Source organism: Trachinotus anak, unplaced genomic scaffold (assembly GCF_046630095.1).
Source record: "Trachinotus anak isolate AG129_WGS33_773 ecotype Australia unplaced genomic scaffold, CSIRO_AGI_Tana_v1 ptg000028l, whole genome shotgun sequence".
Taxonomy (NCBI): Eukaryota; Metazoa; Chordata; class Actinopteri; order Carangiformes; family Carangidae; genus Trachinotus; species Trachinotus anak.
In genome coordinates this window covers 16,535,295-16,550,916 of record NW_027273879.1, presented here as the reverse complement: position 1 = coordinate 16,550,916, position 15,622 = coordinate 16,535,295, and the positions used below count along the sequence as shown (strand labels likewise).

At 42.6% G+C, this 15,622-nt stretch overlaps 1 protein-coding gene across 4 annotated transcripts in view; it reads right to left on the bottom strand.

The window, feature by feature from the left end:
- rxraa (retinoid X receptor, alpha a) overlaps positions 1 to 15,622 on the bottom strand; it is a 104,940-nt gene that overhangs the window by 63,833 nt on the left and 25,485 nt on the right. For all 4 annotated transcript variants that reach the window (XM_071466788.1, XM_071466791.1, XM_071466787.1 and 1 more), the window contains exon 2: positions 12,625 to 12,738. In XM_071466788.1, the coding sequence (XP_071322889.1) occupies positions 12,625 to 12,738 (114 nt within the window). The remainder of the gene's footprint in view (positions 1 to 12,624; positions 12,739 to 15,622) is intronic.

The following is a 15,622-nucleotide window of genomic DNA, read 5'->3' as shown; positions in this document are numbered from 1 at the left end:
TGTGCTAACTTGTAACAACTCTCCTGCCCATGCTGGAACTTGGTTTTGGTTGTTTATTCAGTGATCTGTTCTGCCAGTAATCTGGACGTTGCTCTGACTCCCCGCATGCTCTTGTGAATGTGAATTTTCCCTGGAATCTCTCAATATTTGATATGGCAGAGTCTGTGAAAACTCTCCTGCTGCTGTTAATGTCATCCAGACCTGAAATCCATTTCACATTCTGTACATTAATTGTTGCACTGAAATGTTTTACGGGCCTGCTCTCAGGTCATATTGATCACTCTGTAATAGAGCTTTGAGGGCTGTCATGTAGACGTCATGTGGTTCTGCTTGTCCTGATATGTTACCCCTGATGTGTCCGTCACAGCACCTGTCAAACTTTGGATATTTGATGGGAGTATGTTTCAGATATGACAGCCATGTTATTGTTCTGAGAAATGTCTAATACTGTTCTGATGTAATTGACTTTCTTTCTTGAGGGGACTGGGGGACCTCAACTGATTCGCCAGAGAGCACAAATCTAGACAGCCCATCATCGGCCGCAGCACAAGCAGAATTACATTTGTTTTTTTGTCATTTTAAACAGCATGTCACAGGCTGATTGACATGGGAGGGATTAAACTGGGAGGTGGTCACTGGGGCCCAGTATCCAGCTCATCAACCTGTCATCATTTTGGACATCACTCTGTAAATCAACACCATAAATCAATCTACCAAGGTTAATGTCCAAAAGGGCTTTTGGATTTCAAGTTGATACCAACATAACTCTGTCAGAATACAAAGTGTTCCAGTCACATGAATGTGGATAAAAACCACCACAGGAGTCACTATGGGAACAGTTAAGGATGATCCCATCACTCTTGTGGGGCCCCCGCTGACCACTTGACCAGATTTTAACATTCACCCCAGATCCCCCTCCCATGCCAATCAAACCATGAAAATGAAAGATGTCCAAGACAATCAGAAAGAGAGGGGCTAAAAGTCAGGATATCTCAGGTTCTGCTGCTTTGATTTTTTCTTTTTTCTTTTTTAATCTGTTGATTGTTGTTCCTCCAGCTTTATGTTGGTGTGATACTAAATAGCTGGAGTATTCCTTTAAGCCCTGCATGGATCTGTGGACCTCTGTGCGTGAATTCCCTCACATTTATCTTGTTTTATTACTAAAACTTTTCATTGTTCATCACATTTTCTCTTAACAACTTGATAATTATTCATTTTATAGATGAGGCAAGGTATATCTTTCTCGAACTGCTATATAATGTTGAAATTAGCATTTACAGAGATAGCACAGATATAAGATACCTTATTTAGAACACAACCATCATAAAAAAGAGAAGGGCATATCCAGAGGTTGTGTAAGGTTTTATGAAAATCTAGATCTCTGTTTTGAATTCTGCTGACCCACAAACACCACTCGCCACTATGTGGTTACACATTAGGTAACAGTCTGAGAGATAAAGGATCAATCAGACATTTTCTCAGCCATTAAATCGGGCCAAAGTCAGCTTCTCATCTATCTTCTTTAGATAGTATCCACATCTTAGTGATAACTCATACAGTCAGATAACAGAAAGCTGTAAAGCTGTGCTGTAAATGCTATTTGTGGCATGCTGCTAAGAGAATAGGGTACTTTTCAGGTTACGATCATTATGTAACCTACAGTGCTGCTGTGCCTGGGCATTAATTTTTGCACTCCCACCCACTAAATGTGTTGGGTTCACAAATAATAGTTATGGGGACAAGTAGAGTGAGGTAAAATCAATAAATGCTTAATTATCACATAAAACCTAGGTGCCATCAGTGATAATAGACTTGTTTGTTTTTCCATAAGCTCTAAATGTTCTTTCTAAGCTGTGTGACCTTTGGGTGACAGACGGAGGGCAGGAAAACACAGCCATCTCTTGTTGTATTACGCATAATCATGTCACTCTCCTATACATGTGCTTCAGTTCCTGCGTTAATCATGTCTCTGTAAGCGCTGTGCTGATGTGCATCTGTGTGCACATCAACAACAAATATGAGTGTATGGAGCATCCCTCTCTGTTTATACATGTGTATCTGACACTTGATACTGTCTGTATGCTTGTCTCGTTTCGTTTCGAGCGCCATGCCACTGAGCAAAGTCTGAATAATGGAACTGGCGGGCGTGCTGGTGTCGGGTGAGTCGTTGCCGCCACAAAACTAGCCCGGCTGTTGTGTAATCAACAGGCTCATACACACGTGCCCTGCCTGTGTATCACAATACATGGAACAGATGGCAGGGAGGCTGTTAAATAAACACAAAAACATGCTCATTATCAGCTTGGGTTACAGGCAGCTGCTGACGCTCGTTTTGCTTTTGACATAAATGTCCTATAAAATCACACCCCGATAAACTCTTTACATAGGAAGGTTAAAAGCAAATCACAGCACAGAAACCAATTTTCAGGGGGGGTGAAAGACTGTGTATGACTGTTGTGATTCAGCTCTTCCTCGCCTGGTGGTAGATGCTAAATCTACAACGCTGTCAAGCACAGCTGGCAGATGGATTAAGAGCACACAACCTTGTAAATACAGTAACTATACATAAACAAGTATATGCATGCATGCACATTGCACATGCACACCTATACACACACACACACACACACACACACACACACACACACACACACAAACATAACTATACCCAGATTGCTCCTGCAAAAAGCAAATGCAAAGGCATTAGGCCTGTGGCAGCTTTTCTTTCCGGCATTAAGCTCTTGTCCTGATACTGTTGTCTCCCTGTGAGAGGAGATCTTTACTTGACGAGCATTAACAGATAGGGACTAAATGTTCCAGGTCCTCTAGACGGTTTCATAATATTTAGTGCAAAACTGTCACGTAAATGATTAACTCCTTCCTGGGCAAGCCTCTTGCAGCCTCAGGGAGGGAAGCAAGAAAGGCAGGTGAGCGTGTCAGCGAGGACAACACACCCATGACATTTACTGTATGAAATGTCAGAAAATAGTGGAACATTTCTGCTTAAGCTGATGTCTTCCAATAGTTTAAATAAAAAATAAATAAATAAAATAAATAGCTAAGTACTTGCTCCTGCTCTTTTAGGCATTTTATAGCTCAAGTAGTTGTTTTCATATTTTTTGTATTTCACATCACGCTGCCCTTCTGGTCACCTTAAAACTTTGTGAACCAGGAAATCTTATCAGTATGATTCATAAAGGTCTGGCTAACTGAACCACACAGCCAAAGCAAAGTGATAAATAACAACCAGAGATATGTCAATGCTGAGCCATTGAGTTTTGACTTTGTCCCCCCCGTCGCCCCACTCCTCGGCAATCTCTCCCCGTCCCCACCACACTCTGGATATTTCTCTCCCTTTCCCCATCCTCATTTCAAAGTCATGCCACCACCACCGCACAACCACGTTAGTCAATTAGCTCAATGTCAGTGACTGTAATGGGCTTGTGGACATGATGCCCCTGTGGCGTTTGGTGCGCTCTTTCACACAGGCTCTACTTCATCACACAGTCCCATTGACTGAGCCGCCTGCATGGGCATACACTAAAGGTCAACTTTCTGCAACAGCTCCCCCACCAATGCCCCAGTGTCCCTGTGCCCGGAGCACACGGAGGGTGGGCAAGAGCGCAGCTGGATTAAAGGATAATTCCCCCTATTTTCATACATTTTGCCATCATTTATATTAGTAATCATAACATTGTAGTCACCAAGTCACTTGTTGAGCAGTCAGATTTTTTAACAAACCCCTAGGTTAGCCAATTGTATTTGGAAAGAAAACAGTTTACAGTACTTGCTGTAAATGTGGGCACACAGTTTTTATCATTTTGGGTGTGCTCACATCAAATTTTACCAGATAAAGTGGTTTAGGTAATCTGGCTAACCTGTTGCCTTGTTAACAACCAGTTACCACGATCATCTTCCTGCTCTCTGGAGGTGATCTCAGCAGTTACTTTTATTAGTATGATGTGATCATACCTGCTAGAAATAATGAGCCAAGTTGTAATAAACTGGCTTTAATAATAAAACACTATTCCTTTGCTCCAATCCAAGGTAACCACTATGGTCTTCACTTTTTAGACTTTGAGACCTGTTTCTCAATCATTGTCATTTGTTTGGTAAAACAGGGGCTAAAGCTTTAGTGTCACTACAGGAGCCACGTCTGCTCCTGAAGGGCCGCCAGCCGCTCAGACCAACACCAAGTCCCAACAAGATATTTCCATTAGCTGCTGCACTACCATCTCTCCCCCTACTCCTTCTTCATGCACCTCAAGAAGCGGCTCTCTGAGGAAAAAGCACGTGGGAGTTGCTAAAGCTTCTCCCCCACTTCCACCTCTCACATCCCAGCATGTACTGGCCTGCATTAGCGCACTCGGGTGGGCTTGTTGCTGTGCAGCAAAGACATGTGACATTGGGAGGTCAGGGCTCTGCCGCCCTGCCTCTCCCCCGCCATACTCTCACACACACACACATACACACACATATCTTCTGCAGACCTCGCTGACCTCCACCCTACACCCCTCGGTTCCTGGTTTGCCCTTTGCGGAAGCACAAGGGCGGAGCCTGTGAGAGCTGGGGCGGCAGGTGCTACGTTTCTGACCTTCCACTTCATGAGATCGGCTTCGGTGACATTCGGATCAAGAGCTTGGTTGCGCTGCCTCACCCTCCCCCCATCGCCAGGCTGGCTATAATGCCAAGCGTGTCGAATCACTTTAGCATCAAAATACCGACAGTCGAGCCCCCCATCCCCCCTTCAACTCCTCACCCTCTCCCTCTCTCGCTCTCCCCCAACACTCCTGACTGCCTGGCTCTGTCTCTCTGCCCTGCCTCTCCTCCTGCGGGTGCAAGGGGGGGACGCAGAGAGTCTGATGATCTGTAGTTGCCGTTGCCCTTCAAATTCCCATCGACGAGGATGGAGGCAACTGACTGCAGTGAGAGGAGGAAGAGCCAGAACTGCCCTGACAGCAACAAGCTCCCAGTCCATTCTTAAAGGACACCTGAGCTCCCTCACCACCTACTTAACACACAGGCCAGTGAACAAACAAGAGGCTGCCAGAGATGGACATTGTAGAAATTTTGACGCAACATTATGGCAGATCTCAAGAGGCAGATAACATATAAAGAAACTAAGCGTATTTAATCATTGTGACCCAATGTTCCAACTGCAAAGTGACACTATAAGTTTCTATGGCCAAGAAAAATGTTCCTGCATTCTTGTGTTGTTGTTCTTCATGGTTACCAAAGCAGCCTCGGCTGTTGCAAGCAAAGCATAACAACCAGGAAACGCACGGTTCCGAGAGAAAATAAGACTTAATAAATAAATCACAGAAATTGGCCTCTTCCTTTGGTCCGGCCTTGTCCAAATAGCTGGCCCTGCTGCTGTTAGCTGATCCAGATGTTCAATGCAAACTTTTTGGATTCTCCATAATCTTAGTGAAAGGAGGAAAAACAAAAGAGGCAGCCTGTTTGATGCCATTTCTCAAAATCACATCTTACTTTGCACTCTTGTTTTTAATTGTGTTCATCTATTGCAACACATATGGCAGTTTTTTTCTCTATTGTATTTTTATAATCTGTCTCTGCCTGTGGTGTGTTTCTCAGCACATGAAGAACACATTTCCCAATGTTTGTTTGCACAGTGGAGTCCAGTGTGTCATGAGCCAGCCTGACTGTTCTTCTGCAAATGTAACACAAATGCAATTCTTTCATATCACAATCCTTTCATGTTTATCTGTGGTTAGAAGGAGGCAAGTGTCCCTCAACACTTAGTCAGCCTCGCCGATATAAACATGGCAGGATCAGGCTTCAGCGGCAGCCAGGAGAGCTGAAGTGACACTGCAGCCTCTGATTGTGATGATTCTATTAGCTGGCCACAGAATCAGGACTGAGATATCCGGCTTAAGATGTACATATTCATTCATATTCATGCCGTTCGTTAATTTGCCCATATATTTCAGTGGAACCCAACGTAATTAACATACTGTTCTATGTTAGGCAAAGTGGGGCTGCAAGAATTAGAACTTGCTTATTCATGTTTAATTAATGTTAATAAAAAATGCAGGGTTTCTTTTTCTTTCTTTCTTTTTTTCCAGATGCACAGCCTGTACTGTAAACCTCTACTCATGGGGTCAGGTTCTACTCCGAGGAGAGCTGGAGTCTTTGGCAGAATGAAATTTCACCTCATCTGTGTAAAACTGCCTGGAAGAGAATATATTATCTGCCAGCTAAATATAACTAAAGCAACAGGAAATGCATTTAAAATAAAACTGTTTTATTGTTTGAAAATAATACAAAGGCTCCTGTCTTATTTTAAAAGGACAAGGAACAATGGGTAAATCTGTATTCTGCTCAAAAGATTTATTAGCCATTAAATTATGCTGTACTCCTGATAATTCAAATTTAAATGTTGTTTCTTTTGTGGTACCATGATCCAAATTTAAATTCATAATGACAGCCTTTGAGAATTTGAGCTTAGTTAAAAATTCAAGTTCAACTCTCAGCCCACAACTCCACCACCATTAATTACACTGTGGAGATGACAATGACTGCATGAGAGTGGGGGGACGACCACTTCCTGCCTGTCCCCTGTGTCCCGGGCTGCCTCCTCACCTCACTCTCCGCTGGGTTTGAGCTGTAACAATGAGATAGTATTTCACTCTGATGGTGCTGCTGGGAGATTACAGGCTCAGAGAGTTATCAAAGGCTTAGTCGCTCTGATTTCTAGTGACACGCCGTGGATGGCTGACATTTCTCTGTGCAGCACAGAGACCTCCACCTCTGCAGCAGATGCATCCTGGTTGCTGCCATGGTGGCAGCTGGCCACCAGGGGCCATGTCACTTGGGGGAATCCCATTGACAGACATAATGGACAGGTATTATGGGTATTCAGTCAATCCTCTTTAGATAAAAGGGCTAGCAGAGTGGTTAGTAGGGAGCAATATGAAAGGACACAAAAAGAGTATAATAACAAATATATGTGGACACACTGAAAACTCATTATTAGACAAATCAAGATATAAATATAAAGTCCATAAAAGCTTCCTTCTTAAAGCAGCTCCAAACATTCTATTTATTTCTTAAATGACCAACTGATTACGTGTAATGTGAAAGCTGTACCCACATAGACTAATCAGCAGGGTGAGCAATTCCCCTCAGCTCCACGTTGCATTTTAGCATCGTTAAGCTCACTGGCCACAGTGTTATTGTTTGGTTCACTCTCTCCACTCTCAAGACCTTTGTCACCAGCCGCAGCTGTTTTCAGAAAAATAAATAAACCATTTATACACTACCTTCCCATCAAACTGTAGACAGTCAGCGTTAGCGGCTAGCTGGTGCACATAGCAGAACATCTGGCAGCTAAAGAGCCAGATATTTCCCTCAGACATCGGTAGATATTAAAGAAAAGAAAAGAGTGAATATTGGACTTTGTGATGAGGCCAGAAACACGACTCCCTATGAATGCTAAGGTTGGTCTGCGTCTGCTGCATTTGTCAACACATTCGTCATATCAACTTTACAATGTGTTAATGTCAAATTCTGTGTTTACAGCTTTTTGCACTGCCCACAAGTGACCAAAAAATCTATTAATGCAGGTTTAATTTTGACCTTATAAAGCTTCTGTTGTTGTAGTAGCTCACTGATTCTGCAATAAATTAACTAAAAATAAAATATATTGCTCCAAAATGTAAACTCAAAAGTTTATTTAAAGTTTAAAATTTGTGAAGTTTCCATTTGTGAGAATATGTCTCGCCAATTTTTTTTTTCATCATCACCTCCTGTCTGACGTCAAGAGACAACAGATGTGAAGTTCTGTGAAAACACTCCAGCAAAGCTGTATTCATGTCAATGGCAAATTTTTCAACAATGAGCCTCTCTATTCTGTGATTTAACAGAATAAGAAGAGATACAAATCAGGTTGAATTACTCCTATCACTGTTCCCTTGTTTATTTATATGGGGCCAGAACAGGGATTAAAATCTCCCCCTTATAATATAATTTCATTAGACTATTCACTAGAATATTTCTGTTTCCAAGCCTTTTCCAAATGTCAGGGACTTGAAACTCATTCTTACGGACAGCACAAGAAGGTGTTGTGGTTCTTGGGAGCCGCAGCCAATGCATCTCACAGTATCTGATATGTTTAATATATATTTAAAATTCAAAGCCAATTAACTGAATATTTTGGCAGCTCTTATCCCAGTTTTGACAAACCCCAGTCCTCTGGCCTTAAGTAAACCACTTTCAATTAAAAAAGAACACAGATAGTAACAGTGAGATGAGATGAGTTGTGATAGCTAGAGTTTGTGTATTAAAAACAAAGTGTGGTGTGTGTATCTGTGTGTGTGTGTGTGTGTGTGTGTGTGTGTGTGTGTATGTGTGTGTGTGTGTGTGTGTGTGTGCGTGTGCTGATGAACGAGGGCCAGGGCCCATAATCTGCAACCTGGCATGCAATGGCCCCTCTGGTTTCTGACCTAGCAGGAAGCAGCCAGGGACAGCACTGACTCCGGCCAGCCAATTAGAGCACGGGGAGCGCGGGGAGTATGGAGCACGCCGAGGCTAACGAGCTCCCTCTCTGTGACCCTCCTCACCTCTGCAGGACCCCGCGATGGGAAATATGAGGAGCCAGGAGCCACTTTAACTCGCCAAAACCTCCGCAACCCCTCTCCTTAGCCTCCTTTGCCTGCCCCCCTCACACACACCCCAACCTCTAGTCTCAGACCCTGCTGTGTGACCACAAGGTCTACAAACACATGCTGCTTCTCTCCAGAGCCCCACCACATGGCTTTTTACTGCCATGCTGATGCAAAAGAGCACTACGTAGAAAAACAATGAGCACATACACACACATTCCTCGCACAGAGCTGGAGCTCTGTCACTTGCATATCCCTGTCGTTTACTCTGGCCTGGTTGTAGGTGGAGGGGCAATGGAGCATCTTTCCAAGTCCTCTGAATAGTAAATGGGTTCCAAATTAATTGGCAGGATTTGTGAGGCAGTGAGATAATTCTGAGGCACTGTAATGAAGTGGGACTGCCGTGAACACTAATGTGGCTTGGCTTTGAGCATAATTGCTACTCATTTAAACATAACAATACTAATAAAGAGCGATGAAACAAAACCAAACAATACACCTGGTGTGTAAATCTCAGCAGGTAGAGAGGAACTGAAGACGGGACAGTCAAATCGCATTGGTAGGTTACCGGCGCACCAGTTAGCCACATCCAGAGCTAACGAAATAAAAAAGTGGGGGAGCTAGGAGTAATCATCTATGTCCAACACCCCCACCCTCTTTTCTCTCCAGGCAGAATTGGTCCTGTCATTTGGACCCTCCAAACACGGACCATATGTGAGTTCAGCCCTGGCAATCAGACTGCATTGTGGAGCAGGCGGCTGAGTTCATCAGGAAAAAATTAGCCCGCCGCTCTGCAGGCCTCGCTCCCATTGGCCAGTCACGCGGCCCGCTCCGTTTGAGGGCACCCCAGACATTCCTGCGGATAATCTTTTCCATTCCTCTGCTCAGCTCGGTGAGGACAGACCAAATCACAGCACAAGGCCTGCATTGTGAGGGCCTTTTCAAAAAGCCCTGTTTTCAATGCCGTCTCTCTTTTACGCTTTCCCTCTCTCTCACCTCATACACCACAATTCCAAAAAAAGAAGAAAAAAAAAAACGTTTTTCCCATCACGACTCCTTTTTCTAATAAAAAACACTAAATGATTGCTTTTTTGAAATAATCCTGCGGAAAAACAAGGTCCCGAACACTACGTTTCTCACGGTCCCTTTCCAGTAAGAGTTTGTTTTTGAAAAGCCCAAACAATGTAAAACCACTGAAACCGGAGCCTGGCCACATCAGTGTGCAGCCTGGAGTTCAGCAGATCGCTGCTGAATACAGCTCCCCGGGCGAGGCTCACAAGCTTTCCCAGAAACCTCTTGCTTGGTCACCGCTACACGCCTCGCGCCTCCCACAGCAGCTTGTCATTGTGGCCGTAGCCGGGCAGCTGGAACGTCGAGATTGGAGGACAATCACACAATCTGGGGACACTGGTGGATTTATAGTAACACGTTCCATAATTAGACCCATGATTATTACAGGGTCTATAAATTTTAGACTCCAGGCTGTCCACCCTCGGCTGCTAACAGCTACTTTAGTGCACTCTGCTCTCGGCTACTCAGGAAGCACTAGTGAATTTGTTTAACAGCTCCTGTAGTGAAGAAGCAACAAAAAAAGATAGTAAAGTCCAACTTTTCAACACTTTCACTCCTCCTCTCCATTTGCCCCTGAGTTTGAGGTAGACAAAATAATCTGGTGTGACTCATAGCCACAACATAAAGAAGGAAAACCTTTGTTTTCATTCTTTGTTTCCCTTCTTTTTACCTCAGAAAGACTACACTTCTAATCCAGATGCTCCTAATTGTTAAGGAAACACGTACACCCTTACTGCAGGCTGTAACAGTAAAAAAAAATGTTGCAATCAATCAAGATAGCTCTGTAAAATACACAAAGATGGGGGTGAGGTTGGTGGAAAAACTGTGCACCTCACCGATCATGCTCAAACTTGTCCATGAAAAAGTATTTGCCTGTGAAGGAGAGAGTAGTGGGTTCTCATCTCATCTCCACCGAGACAAGAACAAAAATCCTTGATCCTAAGAGAAAGATATTTGGATTTACACTTCTATTTGCTTTTAAGGGAACTAAAAATACAATGAGAAAAAAAAATTTTCCCAACAAGTATTAGACAAATATACATCTGCTAAGGCAGATGGGAATTATGTCCCTGCTGCTGGTTCAATCTCAGTGTCCTGCTATGAACTTCACATCACTTCACAGTTACAAGATGGTCTATAAAAAAAAACTGCATACACCGTATGAGTATCAAACACCAGGTGCGATATACCACGATACTATTCATTCACATTGTTGTTTAAAGAATGGTCGATTTCAAGATTATTAAGGAAGAAACTTCAGGGCGAAACTATGACTATAATAAAAACAACAAGAAGCCAGGAAATGTGTGCATTAATGGATTTGATCAGTGTAATCAGTGGCAATCATTAGTAAGATGGACTGTATCGTTGTCAGATATAATGGCATGATGGAAATTTTTGGCTGTGTCCTTGCAGTCCTAAAGAGGAACAGCACATCTTTGCAGGAAAAATAAGTATTTTCATGCATTTTATTCAACATTGAAACATAAAGTGTTTTCCCTTATTTGTCCTTTTTTGGGAAACAGACAGAAGGGTTGGGAAGACCGATATTGCAGAACACTTAAGAACATTTACTTATACATTTTAAATCCACTGAACCACTTCACAGAGCAAATTCCACTAATGCAGCTAAGAGCTCTTCAAGTAGAGTAGAAATGAATTAAATCAAGCAAACCAGGAAGGAGTCTGAAGGATATGCACTATGAGCTAATTCAAAACAAGACAAAGAGGCAGATCACTCAGTTTCTATGAGGAATTGCTGATTTTGTCCAGCAATAACTGGCAGAAAAAAATAGACTTGGGTAGATATTCTATATTTGTATGGTAGAGATCTTTTCAGAACCACCACAAAATAACAGGATAAGACTATGCGCTTCTGTTCCTTCTTGTACTGAGAAGTATTAGCTCAAGGACAAAAAAATATCAAGTTTCTAACTTCAAATTCAAGCAGCAGCTCTGTTGGAGCTGTTTATATGTTTATGAGAGTTTGTCTCACCATACAAGTCATGCTCTCCCCACATGACAGGCAGCTCAGCTGCTCACAGCACTGACACTGCAGAGGGAGCGAGCCTTGGGGATAGAGTGATAAATGTGTCAGCATTAACCACAAGTTCTGCACAGGTCGGTCCCCTTACTCATTAGCCACTGGGGTTGGGATGGGGGTGTGTGTGTGTTTGTGTGTGTGTGTGTGTGGGGGGGGGGGCAAAGGTATTTGGAGGAAGAGGGCTGATCTCAGAGCACCTCTGTTAACTTGTCAATCACTGGGGCTCCACATGCGAAGACACCATTAATCATGCAATCCAGACTGAACACACCTCTGACCGGAGGCGGTGGTGTGTGCGTAATGTGTACATTGTGCAGCAGAAACAGACCATACTTTACATTGTGTGATGAAACCAGTTCAAATAAATCATCATAGAAACTCAAGATCTTAAAGAAGGAATTTCTATAGGTTTAGAAAAGGGTTTTCTTCAAAAATAATATTATTACCTTAGTTAAACACAGACATTGCAAATATTATAGGAAGACATAATAATTATCTCAATTACACCTAATAAAACCAAAACTGTATAACTACATGCTGGTCTCTGAAAAATATAATTTGATCTTCCTTTGATGTCTTGAAAACAGATTAAATTAAACAAGCAGAGATGCTATTTTGGATGAGCAGAAAAGTCTCATTAGGTTCATCAGGTTATGGGGCACACTTTCAAAATAACAGGGTCCTCATGACTAATTTAAATAATAAAAACACTGGTTCTGACCTGCAACTGGTGGTCCATTCTCAAATGCATCCACCGACTGTTTTGGTAAGAATACACAACAACCCCAAATCCATTTCTTACCTGGTAGTTCACTGACTAGAAATGCATTCTCCTTCATTTTAGACAAGTACCTAAGGAGCAACAGTACACGTAGGCAGTGTTACCTGAGGATAGGCGACGCTGATGGAGGGGACACACGCCACTGAAACAGGAACAAGCCTCGCCTGAGCGACCTCGCTGCATGGGAGGAGCCAACGAGCACTGGGGCTTCAGGAACCCTGCAATGAAAGAGACGAAGAGAAATAAGAGACAGAAAAAAAGGTAAAGAAGAAACAGAATAGAAAGAAAAAAACAGGACTCTTCTGAGCACATAACACCGGTTTGACAAAGGCTGACACCTGCTGAAAAAAGTAAATGCCAAAATGAAGACATTGCCTTTAGAGGCTCTTTGTTTGGTGTTCATGGGGGGAGGAGGGAACAAGCGGAAAAAATATATTTCCCCTACAGCATTGTGCCACCATCAGACCCAGCCAACCTCTCACATTTAAAGCTCTGTGGCCATCTGGACCTCTCCAGTAACCTACACACCGGTGGCATCGCACCACCTCACTGTTCATGTCAGCTGTGTGGCTATACCCAGGGTGAAGGCTCCAGACAGCGGACAGAACCTGTGGAACACTGGCTGAGGTTGGCCTGGAGGAAGACAGAAAGCAGTCGGGCACGGGACCGAGGTTAGCAGCTCTTGTGTGTGCAAAATGCCAGATTAGGCCCAAGTGCCTTGAGGGGCTGGACGAGGCCGTCTTACTGTCTGTCTCTGGGGTCACAGAGGTCATTTTCAATAGGGAAGTCATTATCCAGCACAATGAAGCAACTGAGTAGGTCTATACCCCCTCAGGACCAGTGCTCACTCGTTACTGACATCATCCAGCAGTGAAGAAGAGCAACAAATAAACCTAGACTGACAAAAATAGCCGCAATTTGAGGAAATATTTCTTGAATTACAGCACCCTGATTTTCAAAATTCACAGACAATGTAAAAAATGAAAAGAAACATCAGGAATTTGGAATCAAATGGACCATTTATTAATCATTAAATAGCAAAAATGTGTCAAATTCAGTAACACTAACCCCAACCATACTTAAAGTGGCAGAGTGGCATTTGATTTCATGATTGACACTGCAGCCTCCAGCCAAAGTGGGAACTACTGTGTGCACTTTGTGTGCATTTCTCAGTCAGCGGAGGATTCACTCTGTCTTTATCGACTGAGTAGCTCATGCGGATCTCATTGGCATCGGCAGGTCTTTGCAAATCCAAACTTATTCATTCCTCATGAGGACCTTTAGATTTCCAGCAAATATCAAGAGCAGCAGGCAGAGGAGCCCCCCGTCACTGTGTTCTGAGCTCAATAAAGCGCCTTTATTTCCACCATGAAAAACATGTCACTCCAGATGAGCTCAGAGAATGACATTTAAAACAGGCAAAGGGATACTGAATTAGTTCCCCATGATAAGCTGTCTGGGATGCTGATACTTTCTGCTTGTGAGGGTGCACATGTGTCAGTGTGTGCCATGTGCATGTGCATGTGCAGCAATGTGGATGTGTGAGGAAAGCTGGGTGGGGGGGGGTGTTCATGCCCAATGCATTCTTCAAAGCGTTGATTAGTGTTATGGATGAAGCAGGGACTGACAAGGCAAAACAAGTCATGAATTAAGTGAAAAAGGCCGTCTCATTAAACCAGAAGTAAAGACGTATCTTCTCATACGCTTTATCTCACTGCTTCTGCTCACAATAAAGCCACTGATGTTATCAAATGTTGGAAAATGTCAACTCAAAAAAACAGCAGTGACTCTAAAACACAGTTTTAAGGTTATCTTGAAAAGTAAAGGCGTGCTGGAAGGGCATGAATAAAAGCAATGGTAATCTATGTTGGTGAATTTACATAATGACGGTTGAAAAACTGACTGGATTTGAGTAACGACTGCATGTGTGTATGTGTGTGTGTGTGTGTGTGTGTGTGTGTGTGTGTGTGTGTGTGTGTGTGTGTGAGATTAAATTCTGAATAAACTGTATATTTGTTGTCAATCTCAGGGGATTATCCTCACCCCAAAATACATTCAAGCATGTTTTTATCTTTGGTGGCATCTAACAATTGAAACCAATTTAAAAAAAAATTAGGAAATATCTGTCATCATGTCATCACCCCAACACAAGAACTCAAGTTGTTTCAAATGATGTGAGGCATACTAATAATTAACACAATCTAGATCCTGAAGGTAGGCACACATTTCATCTTATATTACAGATAGACACAAAAATAAAGAAATAATTCCTATCATTAACCTACATGTGTACAAGAAATTTCATAAAATTACTGCTGTATAGTATCATACTTATTCAACTGTAAACTACAATAAAAAGAAAAATTAAATAGCCCATCTGATTTACATTTCCAAATTTTGAGAGAAAATGAGCCAACAAATGGACATCAAAATCAATTAACCATTCCATCTTTTATCATCTGAGTTGTTTGTTATACTGAAAACACAAATTATTTACAATGCAAAAGGATTTGCTTCATTTTACTGTGAACTATTTTCTACCAAAGTAGTGCTCCTCTGTCTTCTTTTATTTCTTCTTTATTCCTATTCCTCCTACTTTAGTATCTCAGTGCTCATAACGTCAGTACTCATGGATGATGTGGGAGAAACTTTGATTCATAAAAGTCCTGCTCCATCTACTATAGTCTGCCACATTTTCCCCATCGTTGCCAAATGAATCAATGCTCCAGGAACATGGCACATTCCTGGTTGTACAAAGGGGTCAAAGGGCAAATAATGGAACACATGGTATAGAGCTCTGAGCAATGTCACTACACATTAAGACATTAACATATGAGCAAAGGCTCCCAGTCAAGTTGGACTTTTCCAAACTCAGGAGTAAACTAAGCAGACAGCAGCACCTCCCCAAAAAAGCCCAACCCTGCAAGCCATCCACTGGGATAATGTTCCCACGAGACACAGAAATGCTAAAGTATGGGCTTCAAACACTTTGAGTTTCAACTAAAGCTTGAAGACAGAGCTAGAAAATGGAACAAATTAGTTTGAACCTGAACCTGACCTCAGCATCTCAGGAATAGAAACTTTATCCTTTGTTATTCTCAA